The sequence below is a fragment of the Coturnix japonica genome, chromosome 1 (genome assembly GCF_054131305.1).
Source record: "Coturnix japonica strain WE chromosome 1, WE-NBRP24, whole genome shotgun sequence".
Classification (NCBI taxonomy): Eukaryota; Metazoa; Chordata; class Aves; order Galliformes; family Phasianidae; genus Coturnix; species Coturnix japonica.
The window spans coordinates 40,845,513-40,871,155 of NC_140663.1; the positions used below are offsets into that span (position 1 = coordinate 40,845,513).

Consider the following 25,643-nt stretch of genomic DNA (forward strand, 5'->3'; position numbering starts at 1 on the left):
GGTATAAGGCAGAAATAACTGTACTGACTTCAAGGCATATGGCACATAGTAAAGATTAACGAAGCTATTCTCAATTTCATATCGCTGTTAACTGGTCTCCCATCTGTGGATTCTGGCCATCTGAGCCACTTACAGCATGGAAAAGTCTTTCTGAGATGGGTGTTGCATTTAAATATTAACATTGCATTGCAATATCACATGGCCACCCTGCAAGCTTCGTAGGAGTAACTGTCACTGAAAGGTCACCACCTTGCTAGGGCAAATCTAATGTAATAGTTAATAATGTTACATTTTACTTATGGTGCTTAATTTATTTATTTTTTCCAGCATGAAAAATGTGAAAACAGAGTATCATCGTGGTTTTTATCTATCATGTAAATAAATAACTGTAGAAAAGTAGAGCCTCTGTGAAGAAAAGATAATCTGGGTGCTAAAGATAAGATAATCATGGCTTATGAATAGACGTCTCTCTTGCTTCAGTTTTCAGTAAGAAAAAGGGTGTCACAGAAGGGCTCAAGGACAGGATGATCAGTCTGCAAAGAAGAAAATGCCATTCTAGTGACAGGAATGAGATTCAGACAGATCAGGGGCTCCAGACAGGGAGAGTGGGAGAGGTGCTGTATGACTGGAGAGCACTAAGTATACAACCAGTATTTAAAAAGCAAATAAACCAGAACTCAACAAATGTAGGTTTGCTGATTTAATCCTAACTCTGTCTATAGCTTTATAATGAGTTTTGAATGAAGGGCTCTCAAAAGACCTAGAAATAAATGGAAAATGGGATAATTGCCAACTTCTTTTTAATAACAGCAGATTATACTATAACTGTTCACTTGGTAAGATGAGTGACTTTCTCAACAGCAAACAACAGTAGTTTGCGTGTACCTGGAAGTCATTCAGTAAACTACTTAACGTGGTCATTGTGAAGATGCTAGCAAGTAAAACAACTGAATGCTGTGTATTGGAAGCTGACTCTGGGCAGTGTTGATTTTTATATAGATATTATTTAATATCACTAGTGACTTGAGCACAAAAATAAAGTATGCGCTAATAACATTTGCTGATGCCGTGAAGTTTGGAGGCATTACTGATCTAGAGGTAATTTCCCAATACCACATAGGAAGAATTAAATGAACATAGGAATAGAAGTGAGATGATTTCAGGTATACCATATTTAATCTGATTCATAAGCAAAATAAATAGAAGGAAAGAAATGGGGCTGCAGACTAGGAAGGTTGTGATGAAGATCCTTCCAGCCCTATGAGTTTTGTTTGCCACCTCATGTCGGTATAGCTGCAGTGTAACCATCCAGTTGGCAGCCTGCAGCTGCCCTGACTGCTCACCTCCTGTGAAAAGCCAGAGATTGAATCACCAGATCTCTGCCTTCCCTGCTGTAACCCAAAATAATTTCAGCCCAGCTCTCCCTTTCAATTATCCGAGGCTCGTTCCTATCCCCAGCACTTGGTGGTATTCTTTTTCTGTATCAAAGTGTATTTTTACTTCTAGGCTGTTTATAGTCTTAGCTACCCTTTATTTATGTGTTTTCACAGTCCTCTTGGAGATCCTCCTTTGCAAAACTTCTGCCATAATCAGCAGTGGTCAGTGCCTCAGTTCAGTGTCTGACAGGCTTCAGAACTTTGGTGTATTCCTAAGAACTAATGTCTGTCCTGCCCTTGGCATACCACTGGCTGTGGACAGTGTTGTACATGTTGTGTATGCTGTATTTGTTCTGAAGCTGACCTTTGGGAGCACCCAGCAGTCCTATATGAAGAGTTTGAAACATCTGCAAAGAAAAGGGGAAGAGGACAATGGGCCAGGGCCTCTATTGCAAATGTTACTTCCCTCATTATCTGCTGGAGTTTCACCTTGCTTTTCTGCTCATCAGATAAGCACTGTGTGTGCAGAGAAATGTTTTTAACTATGGCCTTCCTCGCTTTGAACGTGCTTCAAATAAATTTTTAATATATATGAAACGCCATTTTAAGTACTGCTGAAACACTTATCCTCTATTAACACAGCCATTACTTTTCTTCAGGTCAAACTAGGAAATTTTGAGCTTGAAGTCAAACCAACGTCATCATACATATATTTATATGTCCTCATTTTGGTACCTATTGTAGTGGGTGTCATAATAGGTAAGTACTATCGTATGTTTTCAGGTTTTGGTTTGCTGTAGATAAACACTCACAAAGAAACACCTAAAAAGAAACCCAAACAAACAAAAGAACTAAACCCCAAACTTATTATTATACACTGAAATTTATCAGAAATACACAAATATATGCGTAAGACAAACTTTCTTGTGTAAGTGCATTATCTTTACAAGAACAAAATCCAGCACCTTTTCTCTGTCAGAATCTGCTTTGGAGAATTTAATAGTCCAGAAGTGGATTTCCTTTTCAAAACTGCTTTTCCTGTTTAATCATTGCTACTTTAAATAGGTTGTTAGTAGTAGAAATGGTTGTTACATGCTGTACCTCCCTGCACAGGTTGTATGTAGCTGTGTGCTGTACATTCAGATAAGGTTGGATTCAGAATTCCAAGATGTCATTACAGGGGATGTTTTCTGTTAAATATGGTTTTAGATCCAGATAACTGGGGCTCATGACTACCATCACACATGGTGGTAGAAGCATTAATCCATTATGAGATTGCAATTGTATATTAATCTTCACACTACCTTATATTCTTAATAGTAAAATATGGCCTTTAGTGGAGTTGTATGTTCTGCAGTTTCTGTACTCAGAGCCTGTTTTCTTTCCCTTTTAGTGGCATTCATAGTTACTAGATACAAGTCCAAAGAGTTAACTCGTAAACAGAGTCAGCAACTTGAACTGTTGGAGTATGAGATCCGGAAAGAAATACGTGAGGGTAAGTGGAAAGAGCTTTATAGTGCTTAAGTGTACAATGTAATTTCTGATCTGAAACTGTCAAGAAGAAGTTCACATTATATAAACACTTTAATTTAATGCTGCTAAGTTATTTTTGTGTGGCATGAGAGTTCCTCTTTAATGTTAGTCTGCTCCTCAGTAGCAGACATCACTAAGCTGATAGGATTGCATGTAATAATTTCTGTCAACAAGTGAAAATAAAAACAAATAGGTACTTTCCACCCCTTAATTCCTTCAGAAAAGCAAACTCTCTTGACTGAAAACTGCTTTTTAAGGAACATGTATTGGGTCCAAGTAGAGATTGTAGAGATGGTTTTGTGTCAAGTAAACTAACTCTCTGGGTGGGGAGGGGGGTGTTTTTACAGGATTTGCTGAACTGCAGATGGATGAATTAGATGTGGTGGATAGTTTTGGAACTGTCCCTTTCCTTGACTACAAACACTTTGCTATTAGAACTTTCTTTCCAGAGGTAAATATTTACAAGTCTTTCACTTGTCAACCCTGTACAGTAATGAAAAAGCTAGAAAGATAAGGATCAAATAACAAAGTACTACCACAGTCATTGCACATTGTTTTTATAAGAAACGCTTCCTAAATCAGCAGCTACCGAAGAGCACTTTAAGGCCGTGCATCTCTATATTTAACCAAGCCTAAATGCTGTAGTTAAAGCGCCGCTGTTGAATTTTCAAGGGTTGTGTATACATCAGCTTCTTTTTGCCCAGCCTCGCCTTTCAGGCCATTCTAACAAAACTATAATTTATCCATTGCTTTTTTGTTCTCATGTATTCATTTCCTGTGCTATAGCTAATTAAAGGTACAGTCAGGCTAGCTAACATGCTAGCTATCATCATGACATTTCCTAATCAGACTTTTAGAATGAGGAGATGGCCCTCAGGTTGTGCTGACTGCCTACTTCAAGCCGCTGACAGAAATGATAAGACCTTGATTCAAAGGAATACAGATCAAATTCTTAAAAATTACATAAGTACTTAAATGCCATCCTATTTGGAAGTGGATATTTTCACTGGTCTTTGGAGTAGCTTATGGCACTGCACAATAAGAGGACTGGAGAGGCCTTTTCTTGCAGGTTTCCTTTGTACATATATATGTATAAATATACGTATTTATATTTTTTTGTTGATGTGGCACATTGCTGTGCTGGAAAGTGCATTTGCCACAGCTTTCAAAATTATACTGTGATGCTAAACAGTGCTGACTGGCATTTACTAATTGGCAAAAGCTCTGGTCTCAGCTGTTAATATTTTCTTGTGTAACTGATGCCAATGAGTGGAAATGCTTGCTTAGTACAGCAGTGTTTTAAGTTGTAGCTGGTAACTACTTGTTTAGCTACATGCTGCTTGGCACATGTCACTCATCACTGCTGTGGCCTTGTCCTGCAATGTTGTCTGCACACTGTTTTACTTTATTACTGTGTGTAAGCCCATCGTGATAAAGTTAAACCCATATGAGAAATGCAGAACTGAAGCTCCTGCTGGTACAGTGCCAAATAGCAGTTACTAAATCAGATTCATGTTTAATGTAGTACATAAGCATAATCTTTATATGCTTGAGTCCAGTTCTCACGTTGCAGGAAGATGCAGTATCTCTCCTTGCCCTGCTATGATGCTGCCAGTCTAATTTGTATGGGGTGACTGTGAGGTTTGAATTCAGTGGTCCAACAAAGCCTGCTTTCTGCCTTTTATCATTTCATTTTGCTTTACTGGGTGGAAGTGTTCATTTTGTGTAAAGAAAATGAAAGGGGGAAAAAAAGTACAGAGTGTGTCACTCTATTGCATTATGTAAGACCAGAAAGGGACAGACTCCTTTTTTTTTTGCACTGGGGCAAAATGCACTTTGTATGTTACCTTGCAGCTCTGAAGAGTTTCCATAGAGAACTCTGTCTTAGTTTGAAATACCTATAAATGGAGGAAGTGAACTTGCCTGTTAGCTCTCTGCAGACATGTAGTGTCAGGCAAGTTATTAAATGCCATATGTATCAATCTTTCCTGCTAAGTGGTTATCATTTATATTGCGGGAGTGTTCAAATATCCCTTGTGCAGCGTGGATGTGGCAGGAGAGAAATGCTGTATTAAGCAAATATTACAGATAAGCAGAAAAGACGTAGTAGATTGCAACCTCGTGTCAAAAAGGTCAAAGTAAGATAAACCACCACTTCCCTTGCTAACTTGATGTGTTCAAATGATATCTACCTTGTGCTCGTTCTGCCTTCCAGTGAGTTCAGTGGGTTTTGTCTCATAATCTAAGCTGCTCAAACATGAACATCAAAGCAGTTCACTGAGCATCTTCTGTAGCTGATGTAAGGAGAGACAGCTCAACATGATTCATCCTACTTGCCTGAGACATCTGTCTCAGAATGAGATTAGTTGCTGAAGGAGGGAATCAGACGCCTAAAATTAAGAGTGATGCACTCCATCTTCATTCTGAGCTTCTAGCTTCCTGCTGCTCCAGTTTTCTATATTTAGTCCAGCTTGGTAGCTTTTGTTTTGAGCTTAATGCTTGTAGGTGTTAAATTAAACGGATGTTACAGCTGTTCTTAAAGTATTCATTATGTTCAGCCCGATTTTCACTTTTCTTGTGAAACTGGGTTTATTACCTCTCTTCTCCCTCCATTTTCCACATTGTTTGGTTTAACGCTAACATGTGTGTTCCCTGTTTGCAACTATTTTTAACCTTCTCCATGGTTCTGATTGCATCACAGATAGTGGGGGAGTAGAGAGAGAAAATGTTACTGGTGGGTGCTGTTAGGGGTGCTGAATAAGTTCTGAAAAAGATGAGAATACCCAGTAGAGGAAGAGGAGGATAGAAAAGAAGAAAATCTGAGACACGCAGAAAAGGGGAGGATTAAGAAACAAGGGGCTGCCAGCATCACAGATAAAACATTTGAAATAGTAAATATTACTAGTGTGAATTTGGTGCTCAAGAATGCTGCACTTGCAGGCAGTGAATCAGACAAGGAGCATATGCAAGGTGTCAGAGAATTGGGGGCGTCCCTGTGTTGTGATAGCCTTCGCTGGGGCTGGGTGTGAGGTGGCACCTGTGCCTCTGACAACATGGACCTCCTGGGGGGTTCATTTGGGAACATTCAGAAAGTGCTTTGAAATGAATGGAGGCAGATGAACTCAAGTGTCACTGTGCTACAAAAACCCTATCATTGCTTTCCAGCGGGATGCGGTCGGAAGTAACCCTTGCTCATTTGGAGATGAGGGTAATGAGCAGTCTTTCCTGCAGAGCATTATTTCACTGCTGTTCTAGCACAGCTCAGCAGCGTAGAGTAACACACAATGGCACTGAAATCAATACCAGGTCATCTTCTGGAGTTTACTTTTCAGTGAACCTGGAAGAAGTCATTGTGTTGAGGCCAGGATTTCCATCGTTTTATTTCAAGTTGTTTGCCATCAGGGAACATGCTTGGCATGTTTAATGTGAAACTTTCTGTATACATCAGAATGATCTATATCACCTGTCTTATATTTTAGTCAGGAGGTTTTGCGTCCATCTTCAGTGAAGACATGCCACAGGTAAGTCAATGTGATATAGTGTGATACGTCTCAATAAATATTTTTTCACAAGCAATTGTGTCCCTTAAGGCTGTGTTGTCCTCTAACACATCAAACCACATTTTCTGTATGTTTTTTTCCCTATGGGGGAGGTTACATGGATTTATGTGTAAAAGGAATTTGATATGTAAGATTCCGTTACCCAGCGTGTATTTGAATAACATGAACAGGATCTAGTCATGGCAGATAACAGGCAAACGTAGCTGTTGGCATTACTTTGGGGGCATGCCAGAAAATGTACGCTCTTTCTGTGTGCGCTCCGTGTTGTACACAAATTCATCCTAAGTAAAATCCTGAGACCCATGAAATGCAGATTGAAATGAGGCCAGGATCTTATCCCGTATGTTGCTTGCCATCATTCTGAACATTAAGAATCCATGGTAGCCAAACTACAGTTTGCTTATTTTTCTTTAACTGTTACAGAGCAGAGACCAAACACGCAAGGATGAAAGCTTCAACATGTTGCATGCTTTAATTTGTAACAAGAACTTTCTTGTTACTCTCATTCACACTCTTGAAAAGCAGAAAAATTTCTCTGTGAAAGACAGGTATAGTATGATTTTGCTTATCATCTTCAAGGCAGAGAATTAACAGGAAAAGTCAACATAGATTGTAGCATCCAAATGTAATTTCCACTTCTTACAAAACAAACTTGCATTTCTCCAGAGCGTTTTTCCATCTTCTCCATCTGCACGCACTGAGGAGGGAAAAACACTGTGGTTAAACAAACCATTACGGAGAAATCAGAATGTTTGTAGATGTAAACAAAGAGGGAAAGGAGCAGGAAAGCTCACATCAAAACTGTAAATACTTCCTGCAGTTACATCGACAGTTTTACACTTCAGAAATGTTCTGTCACCAAAGCAGTCGTAATTCTGCAGAATTAAATGTAGAAACGAGTCGTATGTTTAAAAAATAATCTCAAGAGCAGATGGACTTGCATTTTTTATGTTTTTGTAGACATCGGTGGGCAGATCCAATGCCTAAAGATTAAAAACTTAAGATAGAAACTGTGCTGAGGAGTGTTTCTTTTATTAAAGGTATTTTTTGGGAAGAGAAATTTCTGATATTAGAGCATTCTCTTTTGTTGTTTGTTTGCTTTATTCTTTGAACAGGTGCTTGTTTGCATCCTTCTTGACTATTGCACTACAAACTAAGCTAGTTTATCTAACCCATATTTTGGAAGTGTTGACAAAGGACTTGATGGAACAGTCAAGCAACGTGCAGCCTAAACTCCTGCTTAGACGAACTGAGTCTGTGGTAGAAAAATTGCTGACAAACTGGATGTCTGTCTGCCTTTCTGGGTTTCTCCGGGTATGGGTACATCTTTTCACTGCATCACATAGAAAAACAGTGTTTTAACTGATTTCTTTCATAAGGAATGTTATTGGGAACTGTATAAATCATTGCTTAACACATTACTAAAGTGCCCTGTTCTAGTTTAGTTCACATATCCTCAAGGGGATGTAGGAAAAGAGATGGACTGCAAGAAATCATTGATCTACTAATTTGGGTGAGATTTTGGATAGTTTTGCAACTGTAGAGTATCTTTTTCTTACATCAGCTGTTATTTCATGTTAAACTGCAGTTTGTACCTGCCTGTGCAAGCTGTTGGAGAGCTGCTGTGTAGGTGAAGGTTTAAGGGAAACTTCTTTCCAGGGTTTTTAACCTCCAAACAGGAGGTTAAAAAATTTCAATAACTCTATAACTTCAAGTGGAAACAAGATAAGCACTTCTTTTCTTTCGCAGCTTGTTTATTTGAGCCCTCTTGGTAGCAATTTGTTCTTGCTTTCAGTGCTTGGTTGTTTCCTGTCTCACTCAAAAGTGTGATGGTATCACTCATATCAGTCCTGCTCATATCTCACTCACAAGCATGATGGTATCACTCGTATCAGTCCCACCTATAGCACTGATACAGAAGCAGAACTGCTTGGGGTTCAGCAATTTGAACAACTTTCCTGAAACCCCAGGAAAGAGACAAGGAATTGTCAGAGAGGTTTATTCTTGGTACACCAGTTGACTTTATGGAGCTCTGCTAGTAAAATGCCTTATCTGGGCTGCAGAAATGATGTTGCATGGAGGCAAAGAGCCATCCTTTTTTCAAGTGCTTGCCTGTGTTCTGGGGTTGAGGTTGGAAAGGGAAGCTCAGTACCATCTACTCTCACTGATAAACCGTTGTATGTCCCATCACTTTTCTCCCAAGGATTTTTTCAGAAACCACAACAGGAGAAGTAAATTAAAAGGAAACCAGCTACTGCTTTGTTTTCTCACAAAACTGAAAAGGAAGAAGTAGCTGAAGTATGCACATGAACACAACCCTCAACAGGAACAGTTTGGTGGAACTAGGAAGCTTGTGCCAGATTGAGAAGGAGCAGCTTGTCTGTAGTGTACTTGTGCACAGCAAGGGGTTGTGAGCTATTTTGCCACACACTCCAGCTGTCTCTTACTATATGCATGAGTCTTTCACACTAGAAAGCAAAAGACAAAGCATGGAGGTTAAACAAATAAGTAGATAGTGCTTGGAGTGATATTTTTTTCTTAATTGCAAGATAACGAGTTAGTTAAAAGGAAATGTTTGTTACACCTGACTTATTTTTTCTAGTTATTCATGTCTGTTTAGTGACTGCAAAAATAAACACGTTTGCTGTGTTTGTTCCACATCCTAGGAGACAATTGGTGAACCTTTCTATCTGCTAGTGACAACCCTCAATCAGAAGATCAACAAAGGACCTGTTGACGCAATAACTTGCAAAGCCCTGTACACGCTAAACGAAGACTGGCTGCTGTGGCAGGTGTCTGAATTCAAAACAGTGGTATGTTTGGCAGTTTACATTCTGAAAACAGACAACTACAATGTTTTCTTTTTTTCTCATAAGGTCAATGAAGGCTCTTAGATGCAAAGGCGGTGGTTAAGTTCCCAGATAGAGAAGAACAAGTAGCTCACAAAGTTTCAAAATCCAATGGAGTTTAATGAGATGGTGTTTCACCAATATACATTTTAAAAATAGCTGTCACCTTTTGCTTCACGGTGTGCTTTAATTGCCAGTGGTTAGGTTTAGTAAAGTCTCAATGTATTGAAATTCCTTTTGATTTTAAAGTGTTCGACAAAGTTATAAACATACCCTTAGAATTTTAAGTAAATTGCACTTCTGCAGTGAATGAAAGAATGAAATGCAGAGGTTCTGTTTTTCTATTGTGCCGTCTTGCAGCAAATCTTCTGACAGCAATAATTTGCTATGGGATTCCATGTTGTTAGCTCTAGATTAGCAAGGTTGCAGTGTAATGCATTTGGATCGGTTGCTTGGTTAAGACTAACCTATCTGGGAAACTTAGTTGAGTTTCTGAGCTTCACTGTAGATCTCTTGTCTTTCCCAAAGCAACAGCAAAATGCTTCCTATTTCACAGTGACACACAGAATTCTTTGAAAACTGGACTTCCCTGACTGTCATTCTGAAACTGAGAGGAGAATAGACAGCAAAGATTATTGCATTTTTGAGCATGTAAAAATAGTGACTTTTTGAGAAGAAGATCTGAAAAAGGCTTTCAGGTTAAGTGGAGCTCATTTTTCCCTAGAATTTCTAAATGATTTGGAGTTGGAGAACTTTAAAATCTGCATTTCCAGTCATTCCATAACTTTCTTGTTTCTCAACACTTGACTGACTGTTGTACCAGACATACTCAGGAGTAGAGTCATAGAATCAGTTGAGTTGGAAGGGACCTTCAGTGGTCATCTAGTCCAACTCCCCTGTAATGAGGCCAGGACACCTGCAGCTCAGATTGCTCAGAGCCGGTTCCAGCCTGACCCTGAATGTCTCCAGACTCTGCGAAGTGTGACCAAAAGGTAGGCTTCAGAACTTGGGAGCAGAGATGACCAGAGCAGCAGCTACCGTGGCAATGACTGTGCAAGTGCCAGTGGCTCTGGAGGAAAAATCAGGCCTTCCATAGTCCATACTCTGAGGCAGGGCTTCAGTTTCCAGGTCTGCATGTCTTCCATGTTTGGATCTGGAGGTTCTAAGTTGCCTTGTATGGGAGTAAATTCATGACCTTGGAAATTCTGGCTGTCCAGCAGCCCGTTGCATTAGCTAGATGAAAAGTTGGGTTGTATAGGAAGCTCACTGAAATAATAACTTTTCTGTGACATCTTTCTAAATTTTCATTTTCTGCTGAAAACTATGACAAAATTACAGTCAAGTCTTCTCAGAGCTCAATGTGCTTGTTGCTAATACATAGCACAGGATCATCTAGTCTTGTGGAATTGATTGGCGTTTCTTATTTATAGCACAAATTTACATTGAGAGGTACCTTGGGGGATAGCTGATTCTGAACTTACTGAACACTGCCTTAAATTCTTATCCCATTGCTGTGCATGCAGTTGCTGATAGGGTCTTGTGGGCAGCTTGCAGTGAAGAGAGGGGAAGTGGTCTGAAGGACTTGGTATCTTTGGGGAAGGCCGTCTGGGGATGGATGAGGAAGTGAGAGCAAAAAGCCTTTCTCAAATGTTTGCCAACTTGTACTTTTCGTATTCTCACTTTTAAATGGTACTGCTTTTATAAATTATACTGTTAGAAGCTTAATGAAGTCACTTCCTCTTCCAAGGTCCTGTGGTTTCTTGGTCTCAGGTGAGAAGTGGCTGAATATTCCATTTAAAACTATCAGAAGAGGAGAGAGGATCCTACACTGGAATTACGGAGATGGAGTGTTAAGGACTCTGGCTTTGGCTGGATGGGGAGACATACATGACCTGACTCTACAGAGCAGGAACCACAATTGTGCAGACAGGGAGCAATGTTTCTCCTTTCTTTAGAAGCAAATTACTGTCTAAAGGGCAGCATTTTTGTTTTCTATATCAAATAAATTCTGAGCTGAGTTTTCAAGTGCCTTTGCACATTTGGTCACTGCAGTTGCATTCTGAGTCTTGCAATCTTTTGTAGGTATTTTAATTTTCCCCTTTTGAAGGCTTTGCAAAAGTGACCTGCTAAAGCATGCTTGTCCTGAGCAAAGCATAAAAAACAGCCCAAAAGAGGGTGTTAGGAAATTACAGCAGCACATCTGCAGACAGCCAGTGTCCAGAGTGCTGTGGTACGTAGATGCTTGAAGATGCAGGGAGGCATCTAGTACAGAGCAGAGCTCTGAAATCAGTGGCAGGGCCCTACAAACAAGTGTAGGCAATCTATGTGCATATCCTTAATTCAGAAGCGAGACTTCCATTCCAAACCAATGAAAGCAGGATACAGCCAAACCAAAAATCAAAAGCAGCTCCATAGGCCCTTCCTAAACATACCAATAAGCAGATAGGCCCGTGGGCATGAAAAGGAAGAAGTACTGGGCATGCAGAAAGACGGGCAGAGGAGATTTTCTAAAAATCAGGCCTTTTGTAATAGGAGATAATAAAGAAAAAGGAGAGAGAACTAAGAATTATGTTAGTTTTGAATTGCATTAGAGCCAGCCCTTGGCTGAGCTTTGTGCATTTGTTTAAAAGGCCACAGACCTTGGGACCAGCTAACCCCCTACAGTTACCACTCTCTGCTGGAAAGGGACAGATATTGAATGGGAATGAGCTTCTGAAGTCAATATTCAAGCAGAGAGATTGAAAGAAGGATGCTTTTAAAAGCAATGGTCCAGTGCAAGCTGAGAAGCCATGTGGGTTTCATGCTGTGTTTGTGTTTGAGCACTGAGAAATAAAACTGCCTTGAAAGAGATGTGGATGCGTCACAGAGCCTTTCAGAAGCAGAGGAAGCAAGCCTGCTTTCTCACAGGCAAGGCAAGCAGCTGCACCTCTCAGTAGATTATTTGCTCAGTGGCTGATGAAAAAAAAAACTGTGCCCAGCTGAGTGTTACCATTTGGCTGAAGTGATTGGTTTTAAATAGAAAAGCTACACAGTGTGGGCCTGACCTGGGAGAAATTCTTGGTGGGATCTCTCCTGTGAAAAATCAGGAGAGGATCTGATCATTTGGCAGAATTGGTGCTTGGGCACTTAAGAGCTGCAAACTTATCTTGAATTTTCAGATGGGATTTGGGCTGTTGAATTCTCTCTGCAGAAATAAGTAAGTTTGCATTCTTAGATGAGAAGAAATGATTTAATTCAGCTAGCAGTCCGTTGTCGAAAGTGAAGCAAAGTTGTGCGGTGGTAGGAAGTTATTAAAGTGTTGAACTGCTTTACTAGTTAAAAGAAGGGTGTTGAAATGGTAGGAGGGATGTGACGGAGTGAAACAGAAGCAGAAGCTGATTTCCTACTAAGATGCAATGGATGTGGTATTACTAGTCATATTTGTGAGAGATAAGGAAACTTAAAGTGTGTGATATCTGGAGATTTTCATCAGCAGAAAGGGACATGGTAACCATTGCAAGGAAGTCAGCAATGCCTAATGTTTTCTATGCCAATTTCTTGGCTTTACTATAACCTCATGTCAGACAGCTGCTCTGTCTGCTTCAGGAGGATCTTGTGATCAATCTGCTTTTTCCTGTTTCTGGTATTTTGAAAGATAAGTGAATAAGTTTAAGGCAGTATTGTTGTTTGAACATCTTGGTGCTGTCTCCTTTACTGCTTGAAAGGTTTTCTTGCTTTCTTAGTCTGTCTCATAAAAGGCCATATATGTTGTTCGGATGCAAAGCTGAATAGAGAACGGGGTAATGAATAAGAGCCCTTGAATTTCCTGGATGAATTTTCTTTACATCTAATAAAAGAAATGGTATTGTGGCATTTCTTTATTAAACCACATCCCACTTATTATCTGCTATGGATATTAATAGCTTTGCTGAATAATTCATTGTTTGAGATTCATTTTCAGGAAAACTACCAATCTGAAAAGTCATTTGTAAACATTGTCTTCAAATGTCATTATTACTGTCAGTGCATGAGTGAAAAAAAAAGGTTTTTAATTTATTTTTCCTGTCTTTTAGCTAGACTCCAAGCTGGTTTCCAAACAAGAAGCTCCAGATGATTGCTGCCTTCTCCTTAAATAGCCCTAACAATTCTTGCAATGTCTGTTAAGCTGAAGAGCACTGTGACTTCATGTTTCTAACCACTAATTTTAAGTGCACAGAATCCCAGCTCTACATACTACTAAGTTACACTGAATGTCCTGTAATTTCCTTCTGAGTCTTTCCCCAAGTTAACTTGTGCTGGTTTTTTGTTTGTTTCCTTTGCAAAGTCTTAGAAAAGGGGCCTAATAATATTTCCTCAGGAAGCCCAGGTGCCCTCCTGTGATTTTTCATGGTGTTTTCTGATCCTCGTGGTTCATCATAAAAGGCTTCCTTAATTTCACAGTTATCTCTGATTCTTTTTCCAGTTCCACGCTTTGTGTCTAAATGCAGCGATTGTGACTGTCAGCTTCTGATTAATGGTTTCTAAAGATGGGGATTGTGCTGTCAGACAGGTTGGATGTTATTTGTGCAAACTTCAGCTGCAGAGAGAAGACAATCATAATTGGCTTTCTAGCCCCTCATCAATTGCTTCATCTCTTAAGATTAACTTCTGCAGGAAATCGTATCGGCAAAACTGTCTGGCTCCCCTGGTTTAGAGACTTAATGTGTTCAAATATTTATTTGAGTCACAAAGTGCCATTTTCCATACATAATGGAAACTTCAGATTAAGGAATCTGTAAATGACTTTTATTCCACCTACATAAGGAACTACCTTCCTCTTTTTACAGTCCTGTCACCCTAAACTGAGTTGAGCAGGCCTAAGAGGACACTCGTGCTACTAAGTGAAAAGGCTGCACGCTTACGAGCAATCTGTGCTGAAAAGAAATAGCAGGAGAGTAAAGGACTGTTTCTCATGACAGTCCAAAAGGGAAAAAAACTGCAGTGTAGGAGCAAGGTTCAATTAAAGGAAGGAGCATTTCCAAGAATGTAAGGACAAATCGGCATCAGTTGAAGAGTGAGCAGCTGCTCCTGAAAGATCATGTTGACAATGACTTTGATTCAGACGTAGAGATCTCCAAAGACAAAATACAGCTAGTCTCTGTCCACTGTTTTATCGCACAAGATCATGACCTTAGTGAAGTCAAAGTCAAGGACAGTACTGTTGTCTGTCCAGTTGGTCTGTAGGCCTGACCAAGCATGACTCCCTCATTCCTGTGCCAGTGTATTTTTTTGCTAATTTTCTGCATGAAATCCCTACCTGAGGCACGGCATCCAGTCTGTTTCTCCTTCTGCAGGCACCGTTCCCACACCTCCTCCTCTTCTGTTCTGTCTGTCCCTCTGGTGGACTCATTTTCCTCACATAAGCCTCTCCATGTCCTGATGATGAAGTTATTCTCTGTTACTCTAGTTATGTCCTAGTCTTCATTAAATCCTGATCTTCATAGCTGCGCGACCCTGTTTTAATAATTCTTTTGCTTCCATAGAAGCAGTGAAATTCATTAATGTCATACTGGACTACTTTCTATACCAGCAGCGTCTGGTAATTTCTACACTTGCTGGGTAGCAGAGCAGAAAAGAGCACTTCAGAGCTATTAATAACTATTCCTTTTTCTCAGAAGAGACAAAGCATGCTCCTGCAGCAACCTGGACACAAGTTCTTTCCTTCACATGACAGCAGGAAGAAAATAAACACTTACAGTTGCTTCCTCTTTTAACCGTCACTCCTTTATTGAGTTGTACCTGCAGTCCCCACGTTTCAGTCACACAATAGTCGTTATACCATTGGTGTCCAACAGTCAGAATGATTCAAGTAGGTCGATTTTTCCTTTGCAGACACCTGGAGTTCTTGCTGTAATTCTGTCTGGAGACATCACCAGCAGAACATCTGCGTGCATGCAGCTGGACAGTGATGTGTCTGTGGGCAGTAAGCTGTGCCACTAGGAGGGATTGCTCTTAGGAAGACCATAGGATCTGTTGAGTTGTTTGACTGGAGTAACACAGCATAGGTTAAATTACACTTTTCTGTGCAGATCTGAACCAGAACTTTGGGTTCTGACTTCCGCAATGTGTGTTTCCCTTCCATTGCTTCTGCAGCTGACCATGCCAGCCCTGCCTTTAGGGATGTGGCTGTGTGTAGACAGACACTGATGTCTCCAAGGGAGGTGTATTTTGTGTTTTGTATAATACGGTTACTCAGCATAATCCTCTGGTGTAAATATGTATTTTAACACTGCTTCCTATCTGCTCAAAATCAATCATGTTTACCATGACAACTTACTTAGCAACCTTATCTCTGGTCACTTACAGTTTTCTCTTTTAAGACATTCATTTTAAAGGAAAGAACTGTTTTGGGGTCTGTTTGTATTGTTGTTGCTGGGTTTTTTTTTCAGAACATGTATTGTAATTTTTCCTGCCCTTTTGTTGTAATTCATTTAAAAAGATTTGCGCAAAAGCAGAATACAACAAGCACTTTTGGAAAGACATAGTTGTGTGTCTTTGAATCTTCAGACATAAGGAGTTCTAAATGCTTCATTGTTTAATCTGTTCTAATAATCCTTATTCAATATAGCTTAATAATGAATGTGCTGAAAATGTGTCAGGTTTTCTATTAGGAGGCTGCTGTAGGTTTCCCATGCCAGATATTCCCTTAAAGTCGGAATAACTCGTGTTTCTTCCTCCAGACTGTGAACGTTATCTTTGAAAAAATCCCAGAGAATGAGAGTGGAGATGCCTGTCAAACTATTCAAGTTAATGTGCTGGACTGTGACACCATAGGCCAAACCAAGGAAAAGAGCCTTCAAGCTTTCCTTAATAAGAACGGCTTTCCCTATGGTCTTCACCTGGATGAGATTGGTCTTGGTAAGAGCGTGTCGCTGTGTTATATTTTCATCACGTTGACTCATCTGTCAGTGGAGTTTTCATTCTAGGAATTCCTGCATTTGGCTTTGATATATTTATATTTTAACTTTTAGGCAGAACATTATCTATTACAAGGTATTTCTAGGGAAGCACAGCATGATTTATAGTACCAACAGCAGAACTGCATCTGTTTCACTTCTGCAGGGCCTTTGGTATGCATTAACAGTGAACATGTTACCCTTTGTGTCTTCTAGTCCTAATACAGCCATAGCAGCAGGGCAAACCTGTGCTATCACCTGCTATTCTTTTGCACCTCTGAAAACTCTGTCTTGACCAACACAAAATAGCTTCCAGGAATGGAAGCCATCCTGACTGTCTCTCTATAAGAATAATCTGTAGTGTGGGATTGCAAAACCACTCCCATGTGAACACGCAGAGGGACAGAGAGGAGCAGAGCTTAGTTGGGAGCCACTCGTACAAAAATAATTAGGCCGTGTTCTTCTTTACAACCGTCTGTATGGTGAAAATGCGGTTGAGATGTAATCGATTTCTGTTGCTGTCATACTGCAGAACTTGTGTCTGAGGAGCAGCAAAGAGAACTGTTAGATATTGATGGTACCTCTGAGATGATGGAGGATGGGATAACGAAGCTAAATACCATTGCTCATTACAAGGTAAGCAGGAAAACCAATGAATAATAAATAGCAATGAATTGAGAAGCAGTTTTTCCCCCCCATTTCTAAATGCTGTCTGCACAGAAATATCTCGATTGATTAAAATCTTGGAGATGCAGCTGAGCGTGACCAACAGAAGGAAAGAAATGTGACCCGCGGTGTTATTACCAATGAGTCACATTTTCTACTGCTTTTCAGAGAGTTTTGCTCGTTGCAGGGCTCCTTGCAGAGAAACGGTTCCTTTAGTCAGACTATTCAGATAAAAGATCATCTGATTTCCAGCTATGATCTCTGTCTTGAGCCTCTTCTATTCTTTGCTGCTGAGTTTTTGTCTCACCATAAGCAGCTGTGAACCTCTTCCCATCTCATTTTTTTCCTTGTCTGAACTTTTGTGGAAGCTCATTGAGAGTCAGAATAAAATGGCTGCTGAGATGAGTTTGATTTTTATTCTTTCCCTTTTTTCCCTGTTTCTGCTTCCATCTATATTACCACTTATACCTTAAGTTTTCCCCTCTGCTTCCAATTGCAACTAGTTTTCAAGCAGTCCTTTTTAAAGCTGCATCCATCTCTCTCCATCATTGCAACAACACAGAGGCCCACATTTAGGGACAGAACCCTTTTGGGAGTTCTATCCCACACATTGCAAAAGCATAGCAAGCAGCATTGCCTGTCAAGGAGTTGCCATTGGTGGTATTTGTTGCCCTCCTTACATCCCAGGAAGACAGAGGTGAACCAGATGTCCTGAGTCCCAGTCCAGTGTCTTAGAGATTTTCCTGTGCTTCTCTTGAATCTTGTCTGTACGTCAGCATGGGACCTCCCTCCACTCTAGCAGAGATTTTGTACAAATAAGGACATTGCAGTGTTGCAGTCAGCATCTATGCAGTAAAGGTCAGTGTAGGTTTGAATCTGATGAAGTATCTAAACTTGTGCCTCGTATGATAGTACCAGCCCTTTTTACTGCAGGCAGCTGTTGCAAGTGCTGCCTCGCTTTACAGGGCAGCTTTTTATGCTCCCTGAGCTCATGGTGTGCTGTGGCTCATGGCTGCCGTACCTCGTGGCAAAGAAGCTTGCTCCAGTTGATCACTGCCATCCCTGGGTGTCTTTGTCCCAGGCCTTGTTTTCGTCTGTGGTTTCTGCAGGCAGATGCAAGTTAGATGGGAGGTTTGTTCTTTTCTACAAAGCTGTAACTATACTAATTATAGCTTAGCAGCTGCACCATGGAAATAGTGCTGGGTATATCTGTTAGATATTTAAGTCCATTTTTTTCTGACCTTGAGAAGATACTGTACATTTTAGGCAGAGCTTACCGGCATTTTAGGCAGCATCTTAGTAGCAGATATCAGGAATTAGCTTATCCAGTTTATCTTCTTGTGTGTACACTGGTGCAAAAAGGAACATAGAGGCAAGCAAAGCAAGAAGTGGAAACTTTGCATGCACTGTGTGAGGGTAGTAATGTTGCCTGAGCTTACCACCCCAACAGTACCTAGAGTTCTGTGGCAAGCCAGAACTTTTCTGTTTGCTTACCACCCTTAAACACTATAAACTGATCAAACAGCTGGAACTGAGAAGTACCTCCGAGTCTTTTTTAAGATTCTCAAGCATGAAGGTTGCATTGTAAAGGTCCTGCGCACACCAACCACTCTTTAAAAAAAGGGCAGTTTCTACATTGAGAATGCAGAAGTGGAGAGTTTTGGTGTGGTGTTTCTGAAGAGACAGATAACTTTGTGTGTTTCTTGCTTGTGTGTTCCTTCTTTTGTAAGTTTGTGATCTTGTAGGGACAATGATGTGACTGTTTATAAGATCTGCATGCTCTGCTTGCATGAGTATAACTACAAGCCTAGGCAAGAAAGCTGCTGATTATCATGAAGTCTGATTTCCCATGCAAGGAGAGAACTAGATATCCACCTTCAGATCTGCTGTCTAGTCATGGATCTCATTTTCTCAGGCTGTAGTGGCATCACACTCTCTAGGAACCAACACAGACCTTGAAAATAATGATTACAGGGAGGACAGGCAGTTGGACCCCAAGATAAGGGTTTATACCGTGGGTTTTTTTATAGATCAAACTAAAAGAAATTTTAAGTATGTCCACTGTAGCAATAGTAAAGAAGGGGAAGCATATTCTATTCAGTTCTAAAAGCAGCTCTTGCGCCAGAAGTAAAAGCTGAAGGAGGGGCTCAGATCCTGGTTGTGCTGCAGTAGCACCTCCGCGCCTGAGGTTGAAGCAGAGTTCTCTCCTGAGCCCTCCTTTTCCCTTAGGGCAGGAGATGCCATCCCAGCACTGGGCTGCTCTTTTGCTGTCAGCAGCATGTGGCCCACGCTGCTCAGGGACTGTTTGCCTGTTTTCAGGGACAAGAAGGAGGAAAATTGTTCTCTCTGGGTGTTTGTCATGTCAAGAGATAGCGTTAGAGCGGATTCTCATTTGTGCCAAGTTTTAAAGTGCTCTGTGTTATCTGAAGAGTTTGAAACACTGTATGATAAGTGGAAACGCTGCAAAAAATAAGGCTTATAAAACAGATTATATTTACTTTCTGGGAGCAAGTGTAAGTGCATAATTCTTTGGTGCAAGACGCGGCTTTTGATCGAGTGTATCTTAATGTTTTAACTGTTTTCTCGCACTGGGTTGGCTGCCAAGGCTTAAAAGACACTTGAAATATTTTGGCATATTTCCCTTCTTAGAACTGGCCAGTTGTTTTTGTAATTATAGAGTGAAGTAAACTAGCACTTGGCAAAAGGCAGCGTTTGACAGCAGAGCAGTGGTGTGGTTCTCAGTGTGAGCCATGTTGGACTTGTTCTCTGACAATAAAAGCATGAGTTGTACTTCCATTTAAAGATAACAGTCACTGTCCTGGCAGGACTACAAATTCAGGCAAGGAGAGGGGAGATCTTTCTAAAACTCATGAGGTAACTAGATGTGCATCTTGACCTTGTATGAGGCGTAAACAAGTTGGTGGCTTTGGGAATGAAGTTTGAAAACAGCTCTGGGGGTCACTGGGTTGGATCTTCAGTGTGACCTATTTCAGCTAGACATGTTTGGATTTGCTTTCAGATTGCAAATGGGGCGACCGTAAAAGTCTTGAAAAAGAAGAGAAGTAACCGATCAGGTAAGAAATGAACTGCAATCTATTTGATCTTTTGTGGAGAAGGCGCTGGGGATGCAGAGAGCTGAGCTTACACAGGTTGTGTCTCAGTCAGTAGCAGCTCAGAAAAATTGGCATTTCAGCAGAACCGAGCCAGATGAAGAGCCATGGTACCTTGGCGGGGGGCTTCTGGCAGGCACAGTGGGCCCAGGGAGAAGAAAGAAATCAAAGAAAAGAGAGGCAGGACTTACGGTCCTTGGCTGCTGAATGATTCAAGGTACAAACTCATAGGCAGGAAAGCAGGGAAGCCCATATAGTAGCACAGATGGATGAGACCAGCACAGGAAATGTACCCTGCTCCAGTGCGTCAACCCCTGGGGAGAAAACTGCACGTGGTGTGTGACTCTGACTCAATGTGCCATCAAAGTGGGCATCCGAAGTCAGAAGACGTGCCTCTGGGGAGTCAGTCATGAGGTGGCATTGCCTTCTCCCTCAGCAAGAGCACAGTTGCCCATTCCCAGCCGTTGCTTTCAAACCTGACCTCAGCCTGCCCGCACCAGGGGCTCTTACCAGGCATGAAACTGTGCAGTCACCTCCGCTGCAGCTGATCACCCTCTTCAGAGGGGCTGTGAGTTGCAGCCAGCTCACTCCAGCAGCAGCTGATGACTGTCTTGGTGGGACAAGCTGGAACTTGGAGGTGACCCAGAACTGGTGCCATTCTGGGGTTTCCCCCACCCTGCAGGCAAGAAAGCTTGACACTGAGCTGCTTGCTCAGCACCCTGACGCATCACAGCACAGAGTTCACAGCTGGTAGCTATGCGTTTCGTTAATACCTATTTGCTCTTTGCTTTCTGTTGTTTAGATATGGACTACTCTGACGAGCACTGTCACTTGGTGAGTTCAAGTCATTGCACTGTTACACAGTAGATGTAGTACCAAAATGTATTTCTATCTGTGTAATCTCTCTAATCTTATTGTGACAGATTTTACCAGACTCTGAAGCAAACAAAGACCTGAAAGGATCGGGTCACAAAGGAAAGCAAAAATTCAAAGTGAAAGAAATGTATCTGACAAAGCTGCTGTCAACCAAGGTGAGCTGTGAACATTGTGTCTGGGGGCTGGTGTTAGGCTTGGCAAGTTTTGCACGAAGGAAATAGAAATTTAAGCAGAAATGATGCAAGCTTCCTGCGTGTTATCAAATACTAAATAAAAGGCCTGGAAAAATCACTCTGCTAACTACTGACTGTGACCACTTGCAAAGATAGCCACACTTCAGGTTTGCTAATGCCAGAGTTCTAAAATACTCCTATTCACACTTATGTCACATGCTCCGTCTCCCCAAGAAATGCAGCTTTTTTATTTAATTGGGGCTATAGAAATTGAGTTTTGCCACTGAGCTGTGCAGAGCAAGAACAATCCCTTTCCATCTCTCATCTTCCATTCTCTTGCTCTCTGGTGGAGTTTGCCCAGCTTGGAGGCAACTCCTGAAGTTCCAGTGCCTGAGTTTCAGCAAATGCTGCCCATGAAATGAAATGATCTCAAATGAAGCATCCAAAATAACTAGATGTATTTTTAAAAGCAGGGTCCTCGGGATTGGTAATACAATTACTTAATATGTACAGTTCACATCCCTTGGGAATAAGCCACATTTATTCCCTCCAGTAATTTCATCTTGTTTCTGACGCTCTCAGATGGGATGTAAAATTCTTTGAGCAGCACATTACTTAAAATATTAATCAGTGCGCCGAGCTGAGAGCTGTGAGATACAAGGGCCTGAAGGGATGATGATGACAATCGCCTTCTTGCATTTAAAAAACTATCAATCATCATTTAATTAGACTGTTGATAGCATCTGAGGCAATTTGGGACACTACGTGAAGTGGGAGTGAAGACCGGTCACTTCTCATTAGGCGTGGAAACTTGCATCAGCCCTTAGGAATTGCTGGAGTAAACCATTAGTGAACATGTCAGTGGGTCCATCGGCAGCCCGGGCCTTGCTTTTGATAGCCAAACAGCTTCACTTCTGGATCAGAAATACCCAGCTTTTAGTTTTTCATCTTCGTATGCCACCCAAGGCCACTATCCTAGAATTAGATCAGCAGCCATGGTGCCTTGGCTGAGAGGTGCTATCGGTGAGAGCAGCTCATATTCTATCTGTAATGGCAGCTTGAAGGCTCATGCCCTAAAGAGCTGGTTAAACTTCAGTTCCTCACCTCCCTCTTGTTGCAGCCACGTGTTTCGGATGCCTTCAGCAGAGGTGTGAACGGTGTTTGAAGAGCTTCTGTGCTTTGTTCAGGAAACACCACAAGCGATTCCTTTCACATACCATTTGTCACTTGTTTCCCGTGGGCAGAGCAGTAGCGATGTGTGAAAGCGGCTCGCTGTGGAGTAGTTGTAGTTTCAGTTTTGTTACTGACTGTTGGTTGCCTATAGCCCGTGGCCCAGGTGTTTGCCACAAACACATTGTAATTTCCATGAGTGGTTCTCCGGGGCACACTCAGCTCTCAGCGATGACAAATCTTGTTTTTCACCTTTGTGATGGTAGTGCTCCTCGCTTCCTTACTTCTTAGGTTGCAATTCATTCCGTTGTCGAAAATCTCTTCCGGAGTATTTGGAGTTTACCCAACAATAAAGCACCTGTTGCCATCAAGTACTTTTTTGACTTTCTGGATGCCCAGGCTGAGAGCAAAAGAATCACTGACCCCGATGTGGTTCACATATGGAAAACCAACAGGTATGTCCGTGTGACAGCATGGGAGTGTATGTGGTCTCCACATAGCTCTCAGGGCTTCAGAGTATGCACACTGACTAAAGATCCAGAAAGACTGAGAGTGGTATTTGTAGGTGGAGGGGGGACCGACTGATGGGTTTGCTCTGTAGCCTCTTTTCCCCAGTGCCTCTTGTAACAGCAAACAGCACAACAACCTGCTTCCTTCCATGAGGGCAGAGTGATGAAAGTACCCTTGCAAAGCAGTTGTGTGGCCTGAGTTAAATCTTCAAGGTGCTTGTTCTTTCTCTGTCTAGTCTTCCTCTGCGCTTCTGGGTGAACATACTGAAGAATCCCCAGTTTGTCTTTGATGTTAAGAAGACGTCACATATAGATGGCTGTTTGTCTGTCATCGCACAAGCTTTCATGGATGCCTTTTCTCTAGCAGAACAGACAATGGGGAAGGTAATGCTGCCCTGTGCAACTTCTCAACCAGTGATGGTTTTTTCCGGCTATTTAATGAACCTACTGAAGCTGAGGGCAAAATTGGCTGTGGTGTCATTAAGCCAGGCTTCCATTTCTTGTCGCTCCATGTTACAAGACTATGGAGAATTCATCAGAGTAGACAGATACAGCAGGAAAACAGTTATGTGTATGGTTAACTGCTGCTTATCTTCATAGCATCATAGAATGGCTTGGGTTGGAAGGGACCTCAAGGATCATCAACCTCCAACCCCCAGTGTCACATGCAGAGCCACCAACCTCCACATCTAATAGTAGTCCAGGCAGCCCAGGGCCCCATCCCACCTGGCTTTGAACACCTCCACAGATGGAGCATCCACAGCCTTGGATCCACATCTGGGCAGCCTGTTCCTGCACCTCACCACTGCCTCTGTAAAGAACTCTCTCCTGATATCCAACCTAATTTTTCCCTCCTTCAACTTAAAACTATTATTTCCCCTTGTTTTGCAGTTATGTACCCTTGTAAAAGACTGCAGTGAATAGAATATATGGAAGAGGGTGGAAATGGTATAAATTTGAATGAAGCTTTTAAGCAGAGGTCATAAAAACATTAATGGTATTTAAGAAGTATTTCAAACTTTGCCACTTGCTGATGTGCAGAAGACAGTCATAGTAATAGTAAGCTACAGGGTTTACTTGCAGTTAAGTTTCTGCACCTACCATCCATCGTGAAGTCCTGTTGCTGCAACAGCTCCCATTAGTCATGTGAAAAGGTGTCCTGAAAGATGGTGGTTTGGGATGCTGTTAACATACTGTTAGATATTAGTGAAACGAACTTACTTTCATCATTTTTAGCCTTTCGTCTTAGAACATTCTTTATAGGCACTTAGAAAACAAACATGCTGAAAATGCTTCATCACACAGTGGAAACAGGGGAGGCGAAGTGTCACATGGCCATGCCATTTAGTCCCCAGAATTTAAATGTGAGCAGTTAGTTACAGGAAATTACCAGCCCCCACGTTTGCATGTTGAAGTCATGGTTTCCAGATGGGGCTTTGGCTCCTACCAAACACCAGCACTTATTTCCTCAGCTGACTCAAAAGCTGCCTGGTCAGCAGTGCTCACCTGGGCTTCTCAAGTCCTGGGGTAAAAAATAAGTCCCTTTGGCTGTGCTTGCCTGGCGGTCAGCTCTGCACACTCTTAAAGCCCCAGGAGGGGTAGGCATGGCATGGAACAGTGTTCTAGGGAACCTCTACCAGCACAGCGGTCAGTATCTAAAGGGGAGTTACAAGAAAGGAGAGATTCTTTAGCAGAGTCTGTTGTAATAGGACAAGTAGAGATGATTTCAGACTAAAAGAGTGGAGGTTTAGATGGGATGGAAGGAAAAAGTGTTTTACAGTGAGGGTGGTGAAGCACCGGCACAGGTTGCCCCGAGAGGTGGTGGATGCCCCATCTCTGGAGACATCCAAGGTCAGGCTGGAGTTGGGCTCTGAGCACCCTGACCGACTGTAGCTGTCCCTGCTGAGTGCAGGGAAGTTGTACTGGGTGACCTTTGAAGGTCCCTTCCAACTCCAAAGATTGTATGAACTTTCTACAGCTCTGCTACATCTGCTCTCCCTGGAGCCCTGTGCTTCAGCTCTGACAATTGTTCAGTTCTAGAGAGGAGAAGAGGAAAGATTAGAAAGAAAAATGTTGAGGGACAAATGATCAGCACTCCTGATGCCATTGAAAATAATTACATGGCAGCCGTCACAAAACACGGTGAGCTGTTACCGATGTCTGTTCTTTTTCTTTTGTGACCTTGATTGTTTGCATGGAACCGCTGCAAAGAGAAGTGAGTCAGACAGAGCCACAATTAGATGCAATTAACTGTGTGGAGGTGGAACCTCTGGAAATGCGTGCTGTGAAAATTGACGATGCTTCCAATATTTTCTCTTAAGGAAGCACCAACAAACAAGCTTCTCTACGCTAAGGACATTCCGCTCTACAAGAAGGAGGTGAAGGCGTACTACAAAGCCATCAGGGATCTGCCTCCCTTGACCACTTCAGAGGTTGAAGAATTTCTAACTCAGGAATCTAAGGTGCGGTTGAGCAGTGCCAGCTTCATTTGCTTTCTTTTTTGTTTCTTTAGAAAACAAGAACTATCTGACCAGAGCTGTTCTTCTGTTTTAGAAACATGAAAATGAATTTAATGAGGAAGTGGCCTTGATGGAAATCTACAGATACATCGTGAAGTATTACGATGAGGTAAGCACTCACTGGGCCCAGCACACCAACCCAGGCAGGCCTCGCTCCCTGCTGGGTGCACCAAGGTGGAGTTGCTGCAGTCCCCTCTGCACATGGGGTCGCTGGCCCAGGGCATGATTCACCCTGCTGTCAGCACTGCACTGATACTACAGAGTATCCCTTAATGCCTGCCACAGCTCCTGTGCTTGCTCTCCTTTTCTCTGGGGAGTGAGAAAACAGATCAGGATGCGGCACCAGGGATCTTAACAGTTGGCACGAACCCCTCAGCTAAGCACTCAG

General features: G+C 41.8%; 1 protein-coding gene across 2 annotated transcripts in view; it reads left to right on the plus strand.

Moving 5' to 3' along the window:
* The window catches only part of PLXNC1 (plexin C1), a 65,393-nt gene that overhangs the window by 36,136 nt on the left and 3,614 nt on the right, over window positions 1-25,643 (plus strand). For both annotated transcript variants that reach the window (XM_085538635.1, XM_085538638.1), the window contains exons 15-30: window positions 2,036-2,135; window positions 2,770-2,871; window positions 3,257-3,360; window positions 6,389-6,430; window positions 6,893-7,017; window positions 7,585-7,783; window positions 9,136-9,282; window positions 16,017-16,194; window positions 16,765-16,868; window positions 19,918-19,972; window positions 20,811-20,842; window positions 20,932-21,039; window positions 22,519-22,682; window positions 22,973-23,120; window positions 25,058-25,198; window positions 25,290-25,364. In XM_085538635.1, the coding sequence (XP_085394761.1) occupies window positions 2,036-2,135; window positions 2,770-2,871; window positions 3,257-3,360; window positions 6,389-6,430; window positions 6,893-7,017; window positions 7,585-7,783; window positions 9,136-9,282; window positions 16,017-16,194; window positions 16,765-16,868; window positions 19,918-19,972; window positions 20,811-20,842; window positions 20,932-21,039; window positions 22,519-22,682; window positions 22,973-23,120; window positions 25,058-25,198; window positions 25,290-25,364 (1,824 nt within the window). The remainder of the gene's footprint in view (window positions 1-2,035; window positions 2,136-2,769; window positions 2,872-3,256; window positions 3,361-6,388; window positions 6,431-6,892; window positions 7,018-7,584; window positions 7,784-9,135; window positions 9,283-16,016; window positions 16,195-16,764; window positions 16,869-19,917; window positions 19,973-20,810; window positions 20,843-20,931; window positions 21,040-22,518; window positions 22,683-22,972; window positions 23,121-25,057; window positions 25,199-25,289; window positions 25,365-25,643) is intronic.